Source organism: Solea senegalensis, linkage group LG9 (genome assembly GCF_019176455.1).
Source record: "Solea senegalensis isolate Sse05_10M linkage group LG9, IFAPA_SoseM_1, whole genome shotgun sequence".
NCBI classification, from domain to species: domain Eukaryota; kingdom Metazoa; phylum Chordata; class Actinopteri; order Pleuronectiformes; family Soleidae; genus Solea; species Solea senegalensis.
Genome location: NC_058029.1, coordinates 25,458,746 through 25,480,709, shown reverse-complemented (window position 1 = coordinate 25,480,709; position 21,964 = coordinate 25,458,746). Strand labels below are relative to the sequence as shown.

Sequence of the window (21,964 nt, the reverse complement as noted above, 5' to 3'; positions counted from 1 at the left end):
TTTCCTGTTTTTGGGAGTTATCGAGTAGCCAGATGCCTGAATGCATTTCAAATGCATCATCTTGCATCCACGGAGCCAACTGGTCCTGGACAACATTGCTACTGTATGTCTAGCAGAGCTAAACTGGCTTTCCTTCTGAACAACCCCAAAGTCCTCAGGGGCCTCCATAAAGTTGACAAACTAATGGTAATACCATCTATGTGATTTAAGGACCATCTCCCAGTGTCTTAAACCCAGATCAAAGTAAAACAAACCGTCCATGTTGTTATAAATTCAACTCTTAATAAAGGAATGAATGTGTTTATTGCTTCAAATGCTCTCTAAACTCCGAAAAAAATGATTCAGTAAATCGGAATAAATTACTCAGAAAAACAGCAAAAAATAAATTACTCTGAAAAACAGCAAAAACTATTTTTCTAGTGAATGCAATGTGCTTCTGAACATTCTCGTCACTGAAGAGGGCAACTGAAGTTCAACATGTTCTTGAGGGCACTTTAGACAAATTCCAACCATATGTTATACAATGGCACATTATATAGCCTGCATGTTTTGCCTCCCAAGAGGGCAGTTTATCATGTTTTAACCAGGCATGGGGGCAGTTTATCATGTTTTAACCAGGCATGGGGGCAGTTTATCATGTTTTAACTAGCATGGGGAAGTTTATCATGTTTTAACCAGCCTTGGGGCAGTTTATCATGTTTTAACCAGCCATGGGGCAGTTTATCATGTTTAACCAGCCATGGGGCAGTTTTCATGTTTTAACCAGCCATGGGGAAGTTTATCATGTTTTAACCAGCCTTGGGGGCAGTTTATCATGTTTTAACCAGCCATGGGGGCAGGGCACGTTTTTCAACAATTGGGCCGGGGGGGTGGCTGCCTGTCATTTTTAATCTATAATCTGTCTTTAAATGATTTCTTTGTAACCTATGTGCATTGTACGATGTGTCATGTTTACTTCGTACACTGGGATTATCCCATTGTACATTGGGATTGTCCTGGTTAAATAACGAAATAACAATAAAATAAATAGATCCTCAGAAATCTTTACGTTCTAAAAGTTCTAAAAGATTGTTTTCTAAAAGATATTTCAGACCTTTACAGATTAAATCACACACACACAGATTTTAATCTCTATCAAACCTAATAAAAACTCCACATTTATAGAAAACTAAATTTTTGCTTCTCGTCTTCAGTGACTTTTTTTTTACAATAATATTAAATGATTTAGATAATGTTTGTTTATAGTCTGCGTTTTAAGTTCATTAATGAATAGCATTAGAATTGTGCTACATAATCTGAAACAAGCAAAATAAGAGGATTTATAATAAAACAGATACAGAAGAGAGGGAAACTGTTTAATCATCATGTGTTTACAGTGTGAGCAGCAGGAGGCGCTGTGAACACAACTGTGATGAAACATGGACACATGTTGTTGTTCAGATCCAGATGTCAGATGTGCAGTCTCCACCCGGGTACCTGATCTCGTGGGCCAGAACAGGTCCATCAGGTTCTTTACCAAAGTCCACCAGGAAGTTCTGGTTGAGGGTCAGACCTCCACTGAGCGTGTTTACGTCCATCTGCATCATCACTGAGCCATCTCTGAACAAACAAACAAACAACTTTATACATAGACACAACTTCACATTCACAGTTTTTCTCAATTGCTAAAACACTAAACCCTATTGTCTGAACCAAATGCTCAGTTGCATGAACCCACTGATTGAATCAATCACTCTTTTGGCAAAACCATAAGCACTTTTCACCTGTTTAGACACAACTTGCCAACAAATGCAGCCTTAGGAGGTCACAAGCCAGTGTCTTTTTGAGCCGGTCCCAAGCCTGGGTAAATGCAGAGGGTTGCGTCAGGAAGGACATCCGGCGTAAAACTTGTGCCAAAACCAAATATGCGAATCAAACCTATGACTTTCATACCGAATCGGTCGAGACCCGGGTTAACAACGACCGCCATTGGTGCCGATAACCTACAGGGTAACTACTGTGGGTCGAAGTTGAAGGAGGAGAGGAGGAAGGCGGGTTCAGAAACAGAGAAAAGAGGAAAGGCAAGAGTCTGGGACTGAGAGAAGAGACTTTGAATGTTGGGACGATGACGGGAAAAGCTAGAGAGTTGATTGACATGATGCAGAGAAGGAAGGTGGATGTACTCCAGGAGACCAGGTGGAAAGGTAGCAAGGCGAGAAGCTTAGGTGCAGGTTTGAAGTTGTACTACTATGGTATTGATAGGAAGAGAAATGGAGTAGGGGTTGTCCTAAAAGAGGAGTTTGTTAGGAATGTCCTGGAAGTGAAAAGAGTGTCACATAGACTGATGAGTCTGAAGCTTGAAATTGAAGGTGTGATGTTAAATGTTATTAGTGGCTATGCCCCACAGGTGGGATGTGAATTAGAGGAGAAGGAAACATTCTGGAGTGAGTTAGATGAAGTGATGCAGAATATCCCCAGAGGTGAGAGAGTGGTAATTGGTGCAGACGTCAATGGACATGTTGGTGCAGGAAATGGAGGTGATGAAGAAGTGATGGGCAGGTTTGGTATCCAAGACAGGAACACAGAGGGACAGATGGTGGTAGACTTTGCCACAAGGATGGAAATGGCTGTAGTGAATCCTTTTTTCCAGAAGAGTCATGAGCATAGGGTGACTTATAAGAGTGGAGGTAGGAGCACACATCTTATACATCTTGTATAGACCATGTCATCTGAAGGAGATCAGTGACTGCAAAGTAGTGGTGGGTGAGAGTGTAGCAAGTCAGCATAGGATGGTGGTTTGTAGGATGAATCTGGTGACAAGGAAGACGAAGAGGACAAAGACAGAACAAAGGACAAAGTGGTGGAAGCTGAAAAGAGAGGACTGTTGTATGGTTTTCAGGGAGGAGTTGAGAAAGAATCTGGGTGGTCAGGGAGAGCTCCCAGATGACTGGACAACTACAGCTAATGTAATCAGGGAGACAGGTAGGAGAGTACTTGGTGTGTCATCAGGAAGGAAAGTAGATAAGGAGACTTGGTGGTGGAATGGGGAAGTGCAGGAGTATATAAAGAGAAAGAGGTTAGCAAAGAAAAAGTGGGACACTGAGGAGACTGAAGAGAGCAGACAGGAGTACAGGGAGATGCAGCACAAGGTCAAGGTAGAGGTCGCAAAGGCCAAACGCAGAGCTGGAGGTAGCAGAGATGAAGATGTTGAGGTTCTCTTTGGGAGTGACGAAGATGGATAGGATCAGGAATGAGTCAATCAGAGGAACAGCACATGTTAGATGTTTTGGAGATAAGGTCAGAGAGGCCAGAATAAGATGGTTTGGTCATGTACAGAGGAGGGATAGTGAGTATATTGGTAGAAGGATGCTGGGGTTGGAACTGCCAGGCAGGAGGTCTAGAGGAAGACCAAAGAGAAGGTTTATGGATGTAGTGGAGGAGGACATGAAGTTAGTTGGTGTGAGAGAGGGGGATACAGAGAACAGGGTGAGATGGAGGAGGTTGATTCACTGTGGCGACCCCTGAAGGGAGCAGCCCAAAGGAAAAGAAGAAGAAAACACAACTTGCCAAGACATTTTCATTGTGATGCACCCGTGCTGCATAATGGTGAGCACAGGTGACAAAAGTCAAACACAATTAAAGCACAAGTGTCACCACTTGTACACAACAACTCAAAATTTATCACACTTGTGGCTGATGATGTGAGGGAACATATAAGCCAGTTCAGAGAGCACTGGTTTGTGAGGCTCTACGATGGATAGAAATCTGAGAGGAAGAGTTCTTGTAGTTCTTGAGAGGAGTTCGAGGTGGTCAGTGAAGATATCTGATGAAATCAGAGCTACTGTGACTGACCATGTTCTTGTCCATGGTATGAGCATGAGGGAGGCCGGACAAAGGCTACAACCAAACATCAGTAGATTCACTGTGTCCACCATAATCCCAAGATTTAGAGAAGAGAACAGGTATACATTATAGTACAGTATGTAAATGTTGACAGCAATATAGTATACTGTATGTAAATATATGTTTCAGTTCATCACTGTACCAATGTACTGTAGTATAGTAATGGAGGGTTGGTCTAACTGTTTGTAGGCCTAGTATTCCATGTATATTTTTTGTAACTGCATGTTCTCTTTTTGTAGAATAGAAATACTGCCACACGGGGGTGGGAGGACAGATATGTTCTCCCCACACCAAGAGACCCTAATTGTTGATATGGTCCGTGAGAACAACGCCAGTAAACTGAGTGAAATTCAGCGGTACCCTGTGTGCGAAAGACCTCATGGTCGCAATGGTCACAAGTTCGACTCCACCCCTGGCTGATTGTACTCAATTCCTTTCTAAGTCGCTTTGGATAAAAGCGTCTGCTTAATGTAATGTAATGGTATCAACAGTGTCAGCCTCTCTACTGTTGATCGTGTCCTCAAGCGCAACAGACTCCGCATGAAACAGCTGTACAGAGTGCCCTTTGATCGCAACTCAGACAAAGAGCAAAGGTTGGTATATATCCAGACACGTTCAATGTTGATTACTCTAAGTAGTGATTTACTGTACTTTTCTCTATCAATTACAAAACTATATCTATTTCTACAGAGGGTTTTTCAACTGGATGCAATGGAAAGAGCCCATGAATACATCTACATGGATGAAGCTGGGTGTAATCTCACCAAAAGGAGAAGGAGAGGCCGTAATGTGATTGGCCATCGGGCCATTGTTGGTGTCCCTGGGCAGCGTGGTGGCAATGTCACATTATGTGCTGCCATCAGCAATCGTCAGGTTGTCCACCATCATGCCAACCTGGGGCCCTACAACACTCACCAGCTCCTCATTTTCCTCAATCACATGTGAGATGCTCTGTTAGGGCAGCAGGATGAGCATCACATCTATGTTGTTGTTGTTTGGGACAATGGGAGTTTTCACAGAGTCCTCCAGATTAGAGAGTGGTTCAATATGAACCAAGGTTTTATCAATCTTTGCCTTCCACCGTACTCCCCTTTCCTAAACCCCACTGAGGAATTCTTCTCCTCATGGCGGTGGAAGGTATATGAACACCAACCTTACACCAGGGTAAATCTCCTGCAAGCCATGGAACCTGCCTGTGGTGACATAGGTGTGGAGGCATCCCAATCCTGGATACGTCATGCCAGTGCCTGGCCAGACAAAATGTGGCCTGTGATGTGGATGAAGTCCTGTGACCTGACCCAGTACAGCGACATGATAATGTGGCTGAGTAATGCACTTATTTGTATATTTTTGTACTTTATTTTTACATGGGCTTATTGTACACAAGTGGCAAATGCACAAGATTTCTGTTTTTTGTCTTTTTTAAATGCACAGGTTTTTTGTTTTGCAACATGCATTTAGCCTACAGTGAACAATAAACATTTATTTCTCCAGCTTCAAGTCCTCAGCATTGTGTTTTCTATTTTTCTACGTAGTGTTTAGTGAGTGTTTAGTTTTTAATTTTGATTGACTCGGGGCACGATTTTACAATTTTTTGTGTTCACAGTTTAGATAAAAGTAGAGCAGCTTTCAAGAAATGTGTCTCGAGAAAAACTGTAACTGAACTGTAGTAGTACTGCAGTAGTACTACTGTGTACCTAGTAGCACGTACCTGACCATGTCAGGGTAGAACTGTTTGTCCCAGGCGCTGTAAAGAGACGTCGTCACATAAAGTCTCTGTCCATCTAAACTCAACTGTATCATCTGAGGAGATCCAGAGACACGCCTCCCCTGAGAGAGAGACAGAGGGAGAGAGAGAGAGAGAGAGGCAGAGAGACAGAGAGAGAGAAAGAGAGACAGAGAGAAACATGCACAAAAATTAAATCTTCACATTTTTGACTCTTGAGGAGAAAAACAACAACCGGAAGAAATGAATACATTTTAAACTGAACTCAGGACCAAAAACAAAATCATCGTCTTCCACAGAACATAAAACTCCTCCCATACTAGCAAAAACTCCAACACATTTGTTAACAGAAAAAAAGTCAAATCAGTTTTCAGTCTGTAAAAAACAGTGAACTCGAGGAGTACATCTAACGCACTGTAAAAAACTGAAACAGAGGAGTTAATCTAATGCACTGTAAAAACAACAGTGAAACAGAGGCGTTAATCTAACACACTATAAAAAAAACAGTGAAACAGGTGTTAATCTAACACACTGTAAAAACAGTGAAACAGAGGAGTGAATCTAACGCACTGTAAAAAACTGTGAAACAGGGAGTTAATCTAATGCACTGTAAAACAACAGTGAAACAGAGGAGTGAATCTAGCACTGTAAAAAACAGTGAAACAGAGGAGTGAATCTAATGCACTGTAAAAAAAACAGTGAAACAGAGGTGTTAATCTAACGGACTGTAAAAAACAGTGAAACAGAGAAGTAAATCTAACACACTGTAAAAACAGTGAAACAGAGGAGTTAATCTAGCTGTAAAAACTGAAACAGGAGTTAATCTAACACACTGTAAAAAGCAGTGAAACAGAGGAATGAATCTAACAACTGTAAAAACAGTGAAATGGGAGTAAATCTAACACACTGAAAAACAGTGAAACAGAGGAGTACACCTAATGCACCGTAAAAAACTGAAACAGAGGAGTTAATCTAACACACTGTAAAAAACAGTGAAACGGGAGTAAATCTAGGACACTGTAAAAAACAGTGAACTAGAGGAGTACATCTAATGCACTGTAAAAAACAGTGAAACAGAGGTGAATCTAAAAAACAGTGAAACAGAGGAGTAAATCACTCTGTAAAAAACAGTGAAACAGAGGAGTTAATCTAACGCACTGTAAAAAACTGAAACAGGAGTTAATCTAACACACTGTAAATAGCAGTGAAACAGAGGAGTGAATCTAACGCACTGTAAAAAACTGAAACAGGAGTTAATCTAACACACTGTCAAAATTAGTAAAACACAGGAGTACATCTAATGCACTGTAAAAACAACAGTGAAACAGATATGTTAATCTAACACACTGTAAAAAACATTGTAACAGAGGACTTAATCTAACACACTGTAAAAAACAGTGAAACAGGAGTTAATCTAATGCACTGTAAAAAATTGAAACAGGAGTTAATCTAACACACTGAAAATCAATGGAACAGAGGAGTTAATCTAACACTAAAAACAGTGAAACAGGTGTTAATCTAACACACTGTAAAAAACAGTGAAACAGAGGTGTTCATCTAATGTACTGTTAAAACTGTGAAACAGAGGTGTTAATCTAATGCACTGTAAAAACAACAGTGAAACAGAGGAGTGAATCTAACGCACTGTAAAAAAACAGTGAAACAGAGGAGTGAATCTAATGCACTGTAAAAAACAGTGAAACAGAGGTGTTAATCTAACGGACTGTAAAAACAGTGAAACAGAGAAGTAAATCTAACACACTGTAAAAACAGTGAAACAGAGGGAGTTAATCTAACGCTGCTGTAAAAAACTGAAACAGGAGTTAATCTAACACACTGTAAAAGCAGTGAAACAGAGGAGTGAATCTAACGCGCACTGTAAAACAGTGAAAGCGGGGTAAATCTTACACTGTAAAAAACAGTGAAACAGAGGATACACCTAATGCACTAAAAAACTGAAACAGAGGAGTTAATCTAGCAGTAAAAATGACAGAGGAGTAAATCTAACACTCTGTAAAAACAGTGAAACAGAGGTTAATCTACGCACTGTAAAAAACTGAAACAGGAGTTAATCTAACACACTGTAAGCAGTGAAACAGAGGAGTGAATCTAACACACTGTAAACAAGTGAAACAGAGGTGTTAATCTAATGCACTGTAAAAAACAGTGAAACAGAGGAGTTAATCTAACACACTGTCAAAAATAGTAAAACACAGGAGTACATCTAATGCACTGTAAAAACAACAGTGAAACAGAGGTGTTAATCTAACACACTGTAAAAAACATTGTAACAGAGGAGTTAATCTAACACACTGTAAAAAACAGTGAAACAGGAGTTAATCTAATGCACTGTAAAAAATTGAAACAGGAGTTAATCTAACACACGGAAAACCAATGGAACAGAGGAGTTAATCTAACACTGTAAAAAACTGAAACAGGAGTTCATCTAACACACTGTAAAAAACAGTGAAACAGGAGTACATCTAACGCACTCTAAAAAAGAGTGAAACAGAGGAGTTAATCTAACGCACTGTAAAAAACTGAAACAGAGGAGTTCATCTAACGCACTGTAAAAAATAGTCAAACAGAGGAGTTCATCCAATGCACTGTAAAAAATAATCAAACAGAGGAGTTCATCTAATGCACTGTAAAAAAACAGGGTTCTCTGTGGTTCCTGTCTAACACAGGGTTCTCCATGGTTCCTGTCTAACACAGGGTTCTCTGTGGTTCCTGTCTAACACAGGATTCTCCATGGTTCCTGTCTAATACAGGGTTCTCCATGGTTCCTGTCTAACAGAGTTCTCTGTGCACACAGCATTAGTGTGTGTGTGCACATAATCACACACGCACACATACACACACTAATGCTGCAATCACGCTTGTATTTCTCTTCGTGTTAGGTCATGTATGGTGATTCAGATTATAATCCTTAAACTCAGCGACTTGTGTTCCACAAACTAAGCACACGGCTTTACCTTTGACGCCTGTAAAGAAGTATTTAGCGGTCCATGTCTTGTTGAAAACGCACCATTCGGAATTAACTTTATTTTTTTTCATGTGAGCCGACATTTTTAGGGGTCCAGGCGTCACTGGCTAGTGTCACCTGTCGCTGTGCAGACAGATGCAGATACGTGCGTCCATACGTCAGGCTTTTCAAAGCACAGCATAAATACCCTTGAGAGTCTGACCTGACGTGAACCGTGTAATCATCATCTACTCTGAACCTCAGGGCCAGATTGATCTGCTCTGTTGTCTTTGAGGATCACGTGTTTCAGGAGAGCAGATTTACAGCCGAGTGGAATGATTTTAATCGCGTTCTTTGATCAGAGAGGTAACGCCTGCACCAGTAATCCCTGAACGACCACACCACTGTTGAACCACCAGTTCATTCACTCTATCAGTGACGACAGCACTTTTCATCCTGGACGCAGATTCAACTCTGCCACACACAACACAGGTAAACTACTAACCAGCAGACCTGTCTGTCTCTCCTGGTACCTGCCTGTCTGACCTGATACCTGTGTGTCTGACCTGGTACCTGTGTGTCTCACCTTGATGATGCGTTGTGAGGGCTGCTGAATGTTCTCAGGGTCATCGATGATTCTCACTGGTCCATCACTGACCAGACTTCCTCCCAGAAACACCTGCAGACAGACAGACAGACAGACAGACAGACAAGCTGTCATTTATAAAAGTGTGCATAGATATGGCCTGAAAAGTATACAGAAAGTGTTTGTGTGTTAGCAACATTTATGAAAAGGTCAAAGGTCAGTGAACAAACACACTGGAGCCAGGAAAACATGATGTAAGTGTTTTCTAAGTGGAGGGGAAATGAGTAGAAGATAACATGATTTAGCTGTTTATAACCGTGACAGAGGAATGTTTCCAGGAAAAAGGAGGAATTCCAGACAACACACACACATCCTATCACGCACACACACACACACTCACACTATCACGCACACACACATACACACACTCACACTATCACGCACACACACACAGCTCTGTGACTGTGTAACATAAACAACTGTGAATAAAGTTTTGAAAATATGTGTCTGTACACGTGTCAACATAAACCACCACACGTTCACCTTCTTTTGTGCTTTTGTCAGCTTTATGTAAATGAGGTCATGAGGTCACAACTGACCTGGCCGACTAATCGGGGCTTCCTCCTGTCTGTGATGTCATACTGTCTGATGTCACCATGCAGCCAATTACTGAAGTACAGGAAACGATCGTCCAATGAGATCAAGATGTCTGTGATCAGTCCTGCAGAGACAGACAGGTACCAGGTCAGACAGACAAGTACCAGGACAGACAGACAGACAGACGGACAGACAAGTACCAGGTCAGACTCACCTGGCATCTCAGGCAGCATCCATCCTTCCACCTTTTTGTTGGGAACACTGATCACCTTCTCTACCGCCCAATCACCTTCCTGCAAACAAACAAGGATTTCAGGATTGTGTGTGTCTTAAGAAAGAACCCTGAGGTCGTGGTCTTAAAGAACCCTGTGGTTGTGGTCTTAAAGAACCCTGTGGTTGTGGTCTCATGTAGTCGTGGTCTTAAAGACCCCTGTGGTCGTGGTCTCATGTAGTTGTGGTCTTAACGAACAACCCTGTGGTCATGGTCTCATGTAGTTGTGGTCTTAAAGAACCCTTTGGTCATGGTCTCATGTAGTTGTGGTCTTAAAGAACCCTGGCCCTGGTCTCATGTAGTTGTGGTCTTAAAGAACCCTGCAGCCCTGGTCTCATGTAGTCGTCTCATGGTCTCATGTAGTCATGGTTGCAGTCATGGTCTCATGTAGTCGGGGTTTTAAAGAACCCTGTGGTCATGGTTTTAAAGAACCCTGTGGTCGTGGTCTCATGTAGTCGTGGTCTTAAAGAACCCTGTGGTACCCACCGGTGTCTTGAAGAACCTAAAGACAGTGGAACTCAGAGCACATCCCACGTAGCCCTCAGTGGCATCAGGGTCATGGAGGAATCGAACCTCCAGAGGAATGGCACCATCTTCACCCAGGTCCAGCGTCTGCAGTTTCCTGTGGGTGGTCCAGTCCCAAACATGGATGCAGCTGCCGTAGTGTCCTTCAGGATAAACATAGGCATATACTGTATGTCTGACTGGAACCAGAACTTAGAACCCAGAGTCACACAATTATGAACAGCCCTGTGCAGATCCCTGTGTACCACCAGAACCAGACCATAAATGTGTGGTTTGGACTGTAGCTTGATTGGCGACGAGTCAAAGGATCAGAATCGTGACCTACGGTTTCAGGGACGTCTCACGAGTCGCTCTCTTTCCGTAACTCACCTTTCATGACGTCGGCGGGATTAAACCCTGGGGCCAGGATTTTTGGAGCCCCCCACTCGGTGCTGATCATCACGTTGTGTCGTGGTTGGTACCAGAAGTCATAACCAAAGGGCGCCGCTTCTCCCGGATGCTCCCAGTTACCGATCACCTCAAACGTTTCACCGTCCAGCAGAATGAAACCTCCTGAGAGGACAACAGCAGGTAAGAGGACACACCCACTGACACCCCGCCACTCTGAGGAGTATTTAATCAAACATGGGGCGTGATTTTCACCTTTGCCGTTACCGGCCGGGTCGCCCAAACAGCTGATCATGATCTGACCGCTGCCCAGACAATGAGACGTGTGTGGGTTCGCCAAATTACACTTCCAATACAGATCCACGGGTTCCACCGTCTGAGGCCAAACAAACAGAGTCAGTGTCACTCATCATTTCTGCTTAACCGCATAAACAACTGTCCACTACTCTCCTGGACTGGATCTAATGTTAAGCTAACTGCTCTCATGTAACTAATGCTAAGCTAACTTCTATCCTGGGGCTAATGCCAAACTAACTACTACCCTGGGACTAATACTAAGCTAACTGCTCTCTTGAGGCTAATGATAAGTTAGCCACTATCCTGGTACTAATGCTAAGCTCGATGATCTCTTAAGGCTAATTCTAAGCTAGCTGCACTCTTGGGGCTAAGCTAATTGCTCTCATGGGGCTAATACTAAGCTAACTGCTTTCATTACATTACATTACATGTCATTTAGCAGACACTTTTATCCAAAGTGACTTACAAGTGCATTTAAACATTTGGGTACAAACAAGAGCTAGAAGTAAGTAAGTGCTTCAAGTAAGCCAAACTATAAAGTGCTACTCATACAGTGTACAAGTAAGTGGTTTTTTTGGTGTGTTTTTGTCGTCTCAGTCGAGGTAGAGTCGAAAGAAATGTGTTTTTAGTCTGCGGCGGAAGATGTGGAGGCTTTCCACTGTCCGGATGTCGATGGGGAGCTCCTTCCACCATTTAGGAGCGAGGACAGTGAACAGTCTTGAGTTCTGCGAATGCCTCTGCGATCCTCTCAGTGAGGGGGCAGCAAGCCGATTTGCCGATGAAGAGCGGAGTGGGTGGGCTGGTGTGTAGGTTTTGATCATGTCCTGGATGTAGGCTGGACCAAATCCGTTTGTACCATGGAACGCAAGCACTCGAGTCTTGAATGCGAGCAGTTACAGGAAGCCAGTGAAGGGAGCGGAGGAGCGGTGTAATGAGAAATTTGGTAGGTTTAAGACCAGTTGAGCTGCTGCATTCTGGATGAGCTGCAGAGGTCGTATGGCACATGCAAGGAGACCAGCCAGGAGAAATCAGAATTCTTTATTGTCATTTTTTTTTTAGGACAAGGAAACAAAGTTTAGCAGCTCTCAAATAAGGCAATATAAATAATAGAAATATAAAATCGTAGAATAAAAATGTAAAATTAAATACGTGGTGAGATATTAATAAATACGAAGAAGAAAAGGTGCAAAAGTAGATGGGGTGAGGGGATTATTGCACATCAGTTCAGTCACTGGGGGTGGAGGGAAACAGGGTTTTGATTGTTCTGTGTCTTTTCCCAGAGGGCAGGGGGGAGAACAGGTGATGACCAGGGTGAGTGGGGTCCTTAATAATACAGCTGGCTTTCTTTTGGAGTCGGCCAGTGTAGATGACTCTGAGGGGAGGTAGTGTGCTTCTGATGACATGCTCTGCTGCCCTCACCACCCACTGCAGGTTCTTCCTGTTGTCTTCTGTGCAGCTGGAGAACCACACCGTGCAGCAGTAGGTCAGGAGACCTACTGCTGCACGCTGTTGCTGACAGATAGAAGTTGGTCAGCAGGTGGTGAGGGAGGTGAGCGTGTTTTAACTTCCTGAGCAAGTACAGCCTCTGTTGGGCCTTCCCCACCTGAAGGGAGTGTGTGGTCCAGGTGAGGTCGGCCGAGATGTGCACACCAAGGAACTTAAAGCTCTCTATTCTCTCTACCTGTTCCCCATTCAGGTCGAGGGCAGAGTGCTCAGTGTACTTGGATTTCCTGAAATCCACAATCAGTTCTTTGTTATTAGAGGTGTTTAAGTCCAGGTTATTGAGAGGACACCATACTGTCAGATGCTGAACCTCCCCCCTGTTGTTGTCTGTTATCAGTCCTACTATGGTGGTATCATCAGCAAATTTGACGATGGTGTTGGTGGGATGGATAGGGGAGCAGTGGTGGGTAAATAGGGAGTAGAGGAGGGGGCTGAGGACACACCCCTGTGGTGTGCCAGTGTTCAGGATGAGAGTGGATGATGTGTGAGCTCCCATCCTGACGTTCTGGGGTCTGTCACTCAGGAAATCCAGTATCCATGTGCACAGTGAGCTGCCTAAGCCCAAGTTGCTCAGTTTTTTAACCAGTTTCTGTGGGATAACTGTATTAAACGCTGAGTGGAAATCCACAAACAGCAGTCTTCATAGGTGTTTACCTGGTCCAGGTGTGTAAGGGCTGCGTGGAGAGCTGTGTTGACTGTATCCTCTGTTGACCTGTTTGCACGATATGCAAACTTGTGTTGGTCCAGATCAGCAGGGATGGCAGATTTAATGTGGGAGAGGATGAGACTCTTTGGTGATGATGGGGGTAAGAGCAACTGACGATAGTGATTAAGGCAGTTGACTGTGCTTTTCTATGATAGTAGCTGACTTTAGGCAGGGGACCACAGATTGTAGTAGCAAGAGGTTGAAGATGGTGGTAAATACCTCTGCTAACTGGTCTGCACAGGCCTTGAGGATCCTTACTGTGACTCCATCTGGCCCAACTGCCTTCCTTGCATTGACTTTGCGTAGGGTGGATCTAACCTGGTGTTGGTGCAGCTGTATGGGGTTGTCCTTCCCTGGTAGTGAGGTATGGGTGTAAGCCATGTTTCAGTGGTCGGAGTGGGAAAAGAAGTGGTTCAGGGTGTTTGGCAAAGTTCAGGGTGTTTGGCAGAGTTCAGGGTGTTTGGCAGAGATTGTTGTCTGCAAGCTTTAGCCGCTCTGCTCTGCTGTACTGTACATATGCTGCAGCTAATGTATGTCCGGGAACACACAACAAGGACACAATAAAAACAAAGTAGCTGCCAAAACCTGAAGAGCGCTTGGCCACTGCGTCAAGACAGGCCGCCATCTACGCCATCTTCGCCATATGAGACCTTTCACCGTTGTATGCATGAGGGAGTTGCAGTAGTCCAAGCGTGAGATGACAAGAGCCTGGACCAGAACCTGTGCCGCCTTCTGGGTTAGAAGAGCTCGTATTTTTCTGATGTTGTACAACATGTATCTGCAAGATTGAGCTGTTGCAGCAATGTTGGCAGTGAGGGAGAGATGGTGGTCCAGTGTCACACCCAGGTTCCTTGCGGTATGAGAGGGAGCTACCACAGAGTTGTCGAGGGTGACGGTCAGATCTGTGGCGGGAGAAAAAGAAACTCGGTCTTTTTGAGATCGAGTTTTAGATGATGGTCAGACATCCACTGAGAGATGTCAGTCAGACAAGCAGAGATCCGTTCTGCTACATGTGTGTTGAACCAGGGGAAAGAGAGAATGAGTTGGGTGCCGTCAGAGTGAATAACAGAACCATGAGAGTTGGTGTACAGAGAGAAGAGGAGAGGGCCCAGGACAGAACCATGAGGGACCCCAGTAGTTAGAGGCCAAGGTTCCGACACAGATCCTCTCAAGGTTACTCTGTATGTTGGGTTTTTGAAGATTCTTCTTTCTCTCGTTTTCTTCTTGTTTTTAAGTCGTCATGATGTACATTTTTGTAAACATGTAAACGATAAACGACAGATGACAGAGAAGAGAAAACAGAAGCTGAGGAAATAAAGAAACCCAGACTTTAAAAGAAATCAAATCAAGAACAGATGAAGAAAAACAAGTGTAAAACTGAACACGAATCACTGAGAACTGCAGTGAGACAGCAGCAGCTGGACAAACACTCTTGTCCTGCTGGACACTGATCTTTGGACATAGTCCATGATCCTGTAACTTCAACAATGAAACTCATTTATCGCAATGATCCAAAACTTAAATCTCAGACTACTCCTGTCCACTGCTGTCCTCTCCTGTCCACTACTGTCCTCTCCTGTCCAATCTGTGTCTCTATTGTCTTTGTGTATCTAGTGTCTGTAATGTCTCTGTGTCTGTAATGTCTCTGTATTCATAGTCAAGTGCAACATTAACACATTTATAGAAGTCACACAGTGACTCAGCAGAATCATTGGAGTTTTGTAATCAGCAGCTGAGGTCAGAGGTCATTCTAACTCTCCTTGTTTCCTGTTTCTGTCCAAAAATAACAAAATTGTCCTCAGTGTTATGTGTGAGTGAGTGTGTATGTGCGTGTGTGTGTGTGTGTGTGTGTGTGTGAAGCACTTACGTAACATTTCATGAAAAAGTTTTGTACGATCAAGATTTTATTTGTTTAACATGCACGGTAAATTTTTACCAGACTGTTGTTGTTTAGCTTTTCTTTCTCTTCTTTTTCTCGTTTTTCTTCTTTCTCTCGTTTTCCTCTTGATTTTAAGTCGTCATGATGTACATTTTTGTAAACATGTAAACGATAAACAACAGATGATGAAGAAGAGAAAACAGAAGCTGAGGAAATAAACAAACCCAAACTTTTAAAGAAATCAAATCAAGAACAGATGAAGAAAAACAAGTGTAAAACTGAACATGAATCACTGAGAACTGCAGTGAGACAGCAGCAGCTGGACAAACACTCTTGTCCTGCTGGACACTGATCTTTGGACATAGTCCATGATCCTGTAACTTCAACAAAGAAACTAATTTATCTCAATGATCCAAAACTTAAATCTCAGACTACTCCTGTCCACTCCTGTCCTCTCCTTTCCACTACTGTCCACTCTGTGTCTCTATCGTCTCTGTGTCTCTAATGTTTCTAATGTACCTGTGTCTCTAAAGTCTCTGTGTATCTAATGTATCTAATGTCTTTGCATCTCTAATGTCTATGTGTCTCTAATGTCTCCAATGTCTCTGATGTCTGTAATGTCTTTGATGCCTCTGTGTCTCTAATGTATATGTGTCTCTAATATCTCTGTGTATCTAATATCTCTGTGTATCTAATGCCTCTGTGTCTCTAATGTCTCAGTTTCTCTAATATCTCTGTGTCTCGGATGTCTCAGTGTCTCTAATGTCTCAGTTTCTCTAATATCTCTGTGTCTCGGATGTCTCAGTGTCTCTAATACATCTGTGTCTCGGATCTCTGTGTCTCTAATGTCTCTCTAATGTCTCTGTGTCTCAAATGTCTCTATGTCTCAGTGTCTCTAATACCTCTGTGTCTCGGATGTCTCTAATGTCTCTGTGTCTCAAATGTCTCTATGTCTCAGTGTCTCTAATAGCTCTGTGTCTCAGATGTCTCTGTCCAGCTGGACATCACATAAATATTTGACTTGCTGTACTATTAAAGTGTACTATTGTGGGATGTGTCCTCACGATGACACCAGACAATTTCCCTGCTGAATCAAAGCTGCTCTCTAATTGGCCGAGCTGCGTGGGGGGGCGGGGCTGTACCTTGTGCAGCTGCGGCGCTCTGGGCTCGGTGCCGACGTCGATGACGTAGATTCTGGACGAGATGAGCGAGGGCAGGATCAGGCGGTTCCTGCTCTTGGACGAGTCTCCAAAGCAGCTGCTGCAGGCGTTCCAGCCCAAGTGATGCAGCTCATCACTCAGGTTCGGCATCGGCAGCCGGTGGATGACCTGAGAGGGCACAGGTCAAAGGTCAGAGCCACTGTCTGCTGCTTCATAAGAGGAGGGGACTGTATTACTCATACCTGACAGTAGGTGGCAGACTTGGGGTCGACGTCAACAGTGGCCAGGTAATCTGGTTTGTTGAAGTCCGTGCTGCGATAGATGCAGGGCAGATAAACGATCTGCTCCCGAGGACCTGAAACACAACACACAACAACTCTAACGCACACCAAACCTCAGGCAGAAAAACACAGGAATTTTACAAAATAAGACATTTGAACATAGTGATGGAGGCAGCAGTGGATCAACAACTCCTGTGTGCTGTGATGTTAAAATGTGATTTACAAGCTTCAGAAAGTCTGTCAAATATCTTCTCACACACACACACACACACACAGAGACACGGAGACACACACAGCTGTCCTACCCTTCATGGCGTCCAGTGGACTGCGGTATCCTGGTCCACATCCTGAACAGCTGGCTGAGAAAAGACAACAACATGAGACTGACATGAAGGACGAGGACAGAGACCTTTCTCTGCTGGACAACGTCCACACAGCTGTGAGAGAGTGAGAGTGTGTGTGTGTGTGTGTGTGTCCTGTTTTTATCAGACTGATGCAGAAACAGAGGAGCAGAGCTCAGCAGGAGATTTATTAATGAAGACACACACACACACTGACACACAACAAACACACAGTATACACACAATACACACAGTCACACACATATGTCAACAACATAAACAGAGGAGCAGAGCTCAGCAGGAGATTTATTAATGAAGAAAAACAACAACATGAAAATATGACCTCTGACCTGCTCTGACCTCTGACCTGCTCTGACAGCTACACACTCAGTAGCCATGTCCCAATTAAGGGATTGGACCCTATGGAGTGCGTGGTCGACTGAGGAAGGACCAGGAGAACCAGGAGAAGGACCACTGAGAGATGGAACCAAGTCAGAGAAACCACCTCATGATCGGACTCTTATGGTTAAATAAAAAAACAACACTGTTCTGACTCCTATCAGTGTCAGTGCTTTGTTAACGTTACGTAGCGACATCTGGTGGTGATTTGAATCATTGCGTTTTTAAGGAGCTCCACAGTACATGCACGAGTTATTTGTCTATCCTCGGAGTAGATCCATCAGTGAGTCTGGTCACTCTTAATTGTTTGTTGTTAAATCATGTGTAGATGTACTACTACTGTTGTTGGAAGCTTTATTTTCAGTTATACTCGAGCTAAAGCTAATCGCTAAAGCTAATCGCGATGCTAACCGCTAACATGGGTTTAGCTCATTTGCTTATGTTGTTTGAGTGAGTCATATTGTACATATGCTGTGTTTATTGTGCTTATGTTGATGTTGCATATATTTGACTGTAACATATCGCTTGCTTAATACTGTATTACAGTTTTACAAAAAAGAAAACAACAAGGATTTCAGTAAAGAAAACACTCCTACTGAATCTTATTGTTCATGTTCGCTATCTGTCTAATAATACAGTTTGTATCAGCCAGGACAGAATAAAAACAAACTATACTAATTACTCATCCTCATTTCAATGTAAACTATTTCACTGTATATTGTATATATTTCCAGATTGTCTACTTTATTATTGTATCATTTTATTGCCTTTTTTACTGTTTTGTTTATATTAAGCCTTTGTTTCCACTCACGCTGTATTTCTATACCACTGTGCACGGAGCATCTGGAACAATTTCCCCCGGGGATTAATAAAGTATACCTAAACCTCAACCTGAATCTAAACCTGAATATGAATCTTAACCTGAATATGAATCGAAACCTCAACCTGAATCTAAACCTGAATATGAATCTTAACCTGAACCTGAATTCAAACCTGAATCTAAACCTAAATCTGAATTCAAACCTGAATCTAAATCTAAACCTGAACTTGAATTCAAATCTAAACCTGAATCTAAACCTGAATATGAATCTTAACCTGAACCTGAATCTAAATCCTGAACCTGAATCTAAATCTGAATTCAAACCTAAATCTGAATTCAAACCTGAATCTAAATCTAAACCTGAACTTGAATTCAAACCTGAACCTGAATTCAAACCTGAATTGTTAGTGCAGTACAGAACTACTACAGTGAACAATAGCAAAGTAGTACATTAGGTAGTGAACAGTAGTTAACTTCTACAGTAGATAGTGAACAGTGGTGAACTACAACAGTAGTTAGTGAACATAGTGAATTACTTCAGTAGTTAGTTAACAATAGTGAAGTAGTACATTGGGTAGTGAACAGTGGTGAACTACAATAGTAGTTAGTGAACAGTGGTGAACTACTACAGTAGTTAGTGAACAGCAGTGAACAACTACAGTAGTTAGTGAACAATGGTGGACTACTACAGTAGTTAGTGAACAGTAGTGAACTACAGTAGTTAGTGAACAATGGTGAACTACTACAGCAGTTAGTGAACAGTAGTGAACTAGTAAATTAGGTAGTGATTTACAGTAGTTAGTGAACAGTAGTGAACTACTTCTGTAGTTAGTGAACAATAGTGAAGTAGTACATTAGGCAGTGAACAGTAGTGAACTACTACAATAGCTAGTGAACAGTGGTGAACTACTACAGTAGCTAGTGAACAATGGTGAACTACTACAATAGCTAGTGAACAGTAGTGAACTACTACAGTGGGTAGTGAACAGTAGTGAAATACTACAGTAGTTAGTGAACAGTGGTGAACTACTACATTAGTGAACAGTAGTTCACTAATGTAGTAGTGTAGTGTAGTGAACTACTACAGTAGTTAGTGAACTAGTACATTAGGTAGTGAACAGTAGTTAAAAGACAGTAGTGAGCTAGTACATTAGGTAGTGGACATGTGTGAACTATTACAGTAGTTAGTGAACAGTGGTGAACTACTACAGTAGTTAGTGAACAGTAGTGAACTACTGCAGTAGTTAGTGAACAGTAGTGAACTACTACAGTAGTTAGTGAAAGTAGTGAATTACTTCAGTAGTTAGTGAACAATAGTGAAGTAGTACATTAGGTAGTGAACAGTAGTTAACTACTACAGTAATTAGTGAACAGTGGTGAATTACAACAGTAGTTAGCGAACAGTAATGAATTACTACAGTAGCTAGTGAACAGTAGTGAACTAGTACATTAGATAGTGAACAGTAGTGAACTACACCAGTAGGTAGTGAACAGTAGTGAACTACTATAGTAGTTAGTGAAAGTAGTGAATTACTTCTGTAGTTAGTGAACAGTAGTGAACTACTACAGTAGCTAGTGAACAGTAGTGAATTACTTCTGTAGTTAGTGAAAAATAGTGAACTACTACAGTAGTTAATGAACGGTGGTGAACTACTACAGTAGTTAGTGAATTGTAGTGAACTACTAAAGTAGTACTAGTAATGGAGAGAGATAGAGAGAGAGAATGTGTCCAGTAAAGGTCACTCACCCATCTTTGAGCTCCTGGTCCTGATCGAAAGTGGTCCTTGTCTAAAGTGGTCCTGATCAAACAGTTTCTTGGTTAAAGTGGTTTGTACAAAGTCCAGAGGGCGGGAGGGAGAGGGGGCAGAGTCAGGCTGTTGTTATATGAACCAATCAGGGAGGAGCTGTCAATCACACTGAACTGAGCTGAACTTTAACCCTGTGACGACCAAACACTGTCTCTGTGTGTGTGTGTGTGTGTGTGTGTGTGTGTGTGTGTGTGTGTGTCTGTCTCTGTATGTGAGTTTGTGTGTGTATGCATGTGTTTATGTGAGTGTGTGTGTGTGTGTGTGTGACTCATGTCTGTAAAAGCTACAGCAAACCTTCAAAATAGAATACAGTTTATCCACTTAACAAAATAAAATGTGTTCATGCCACTGTTACTGTGTCATGACAGGAAGAGCAGAGTGTGCGCTGTCCCCGGTGGTGTGTGACAGTACAGCAGGTGGAAACATTAAAAATGAATCCACAATATTTCATGTATTTTTGGACGAGTGAACTTATTTTATGTTTCATTAAAAAGTGAAACGTGACAGAAAACAACTGAGGAGGCAAGAACATTATTATTGGAGAGGTTAAGATTATTGTGATTATTGTAGAGTTTAGGATTTTTGTATTGTATTATGGTATTTTATGTAAGGTGACCTTGTGTGTCAGGAAGGCGCCAACAAAACAAAGAAGGCCAGCAACACTCCCACAAATAAGGGGTCATCACACACCCCCAAGCAAGGGTCTCTTTCTCAATGACCGAATAGTTCAACTGAAAGGAATGAAACTTCTCTGAGTTAAAACTCACAGGATGATCTACACCGCACACGTCTGTCTAGAGCAAAACTGCCCCCGCCCCCACATCACCTGCATCCACATGCAACGTACAACTCAGCACTTCTTTCAGCAGATAGATGACCAATTAATGACGCTAAATTATTCAGTGTTTCCGTGTTTTTAAGTCTACCACGCAACACGCTTTCATCAGGTGCTCCAACACCATCATCCTCTCTCTACGCAGAAAAGACAACGTGGATAGGAACAGGATCAGAAGAGGCTCCAGAACATCGCTCGGCTGATCCCTGCTGTAAACAATAGAGCCGTGGCTCCACACAGGATCCCCAGACACGGCCCAAAAGTGTAAAAAAACACAGCAACAGGGCCACAACAAGCACAGTGTACTTGGTGCCCATGGTGCCCATAGTAAAATAAAGAAAACACAGTAAAAGAAGTAGGAGAAAATGTAGAAACGACAGAGTTTAAAAGGAAAAAGGCTAAAAAGTAGCGAGAGCGGCTAAGTGTAGCAACAGGCTGCCACACTTATTGACGAACATGGCGTGTCGGGCGTTTCACCTGGAGGTTTTCAGAGAACTTATGCTGACTATGTCTCACCTTAACTTCCTAATATGTTTAATATCTTCCCCTGCGGAAAGACACTTGATTCTTTTTTTTTTTTTATGAATAAATAAATAATAAATCTCAGAACTTTACTTACTAGAAGTAAACGGACGGTATTCTCTCAAGCCGCTCTCGTTAATTACCTCCTGTGTAAATTACGTGATGCTTCATGGGTCAGGTTTTTGTTTATTTTTTATGATGAGTTTGAGGCTCATGGAATGCTCTTAAGACACGGGACTTTTGTGTTTTGTTTTTGTTTTTTATTTTATACTTAACTTTCACTGCCATCAGGACCAGTGCCCTATCAAAGACGTTTTTTTCTTTCTATTTTCTTCTCTTTTCCTGTTAAATCTATATATTGGTTACTTATTACCATTATTTTTATGGACATTAACTGTTGGCCATCACTACTACAATTTACTGTGCCAGATAAGTAAGTAGGGAGTGTGCTTGCATTTAGCGTTAGGCAGGGAG

General features: G+C 42.4%; 1 protein-coding gene across 1 annotated transcript; it reads right to left on the bottom strand.

Moving 5' to 3' along the window:
- Positions 1-1,341: 1,341 nt before the first annotated feature.
- selenbp1 (selenium binding protein 1) lies at positions 1,342-20,156 on the bottom strand. The gene is made up of 12 exons (XM_044033660.1): positions 20,073-20,156; positions 17,071-17,124; positions 16,727-16,839; positions 16,467-16,652; positions 11,195-11,315; positions 10,922-11,104; positions 10,514-10,695; positions 9,971-10,049; positions 9,759-9,880; positions 9,160-9,252; positions 5,594-5,712; positions 1,342-1,599 (listed from the first exon to the last, which is right to left on the bottom strand). Exons 1-12 carry the CDS (start codon positions 20,074-20,076, stop codon positions 1,437-1,439), a joined length of 1,419 nt encoding a protein of 472 aa, XP_043889595.1. The 5' UTR covers positions 20,077-20,156; the 3' UTR covers positions 1,342-1,436.
- Positions 20,157-21,964: the final 1,808 nt, after the last annotated feature.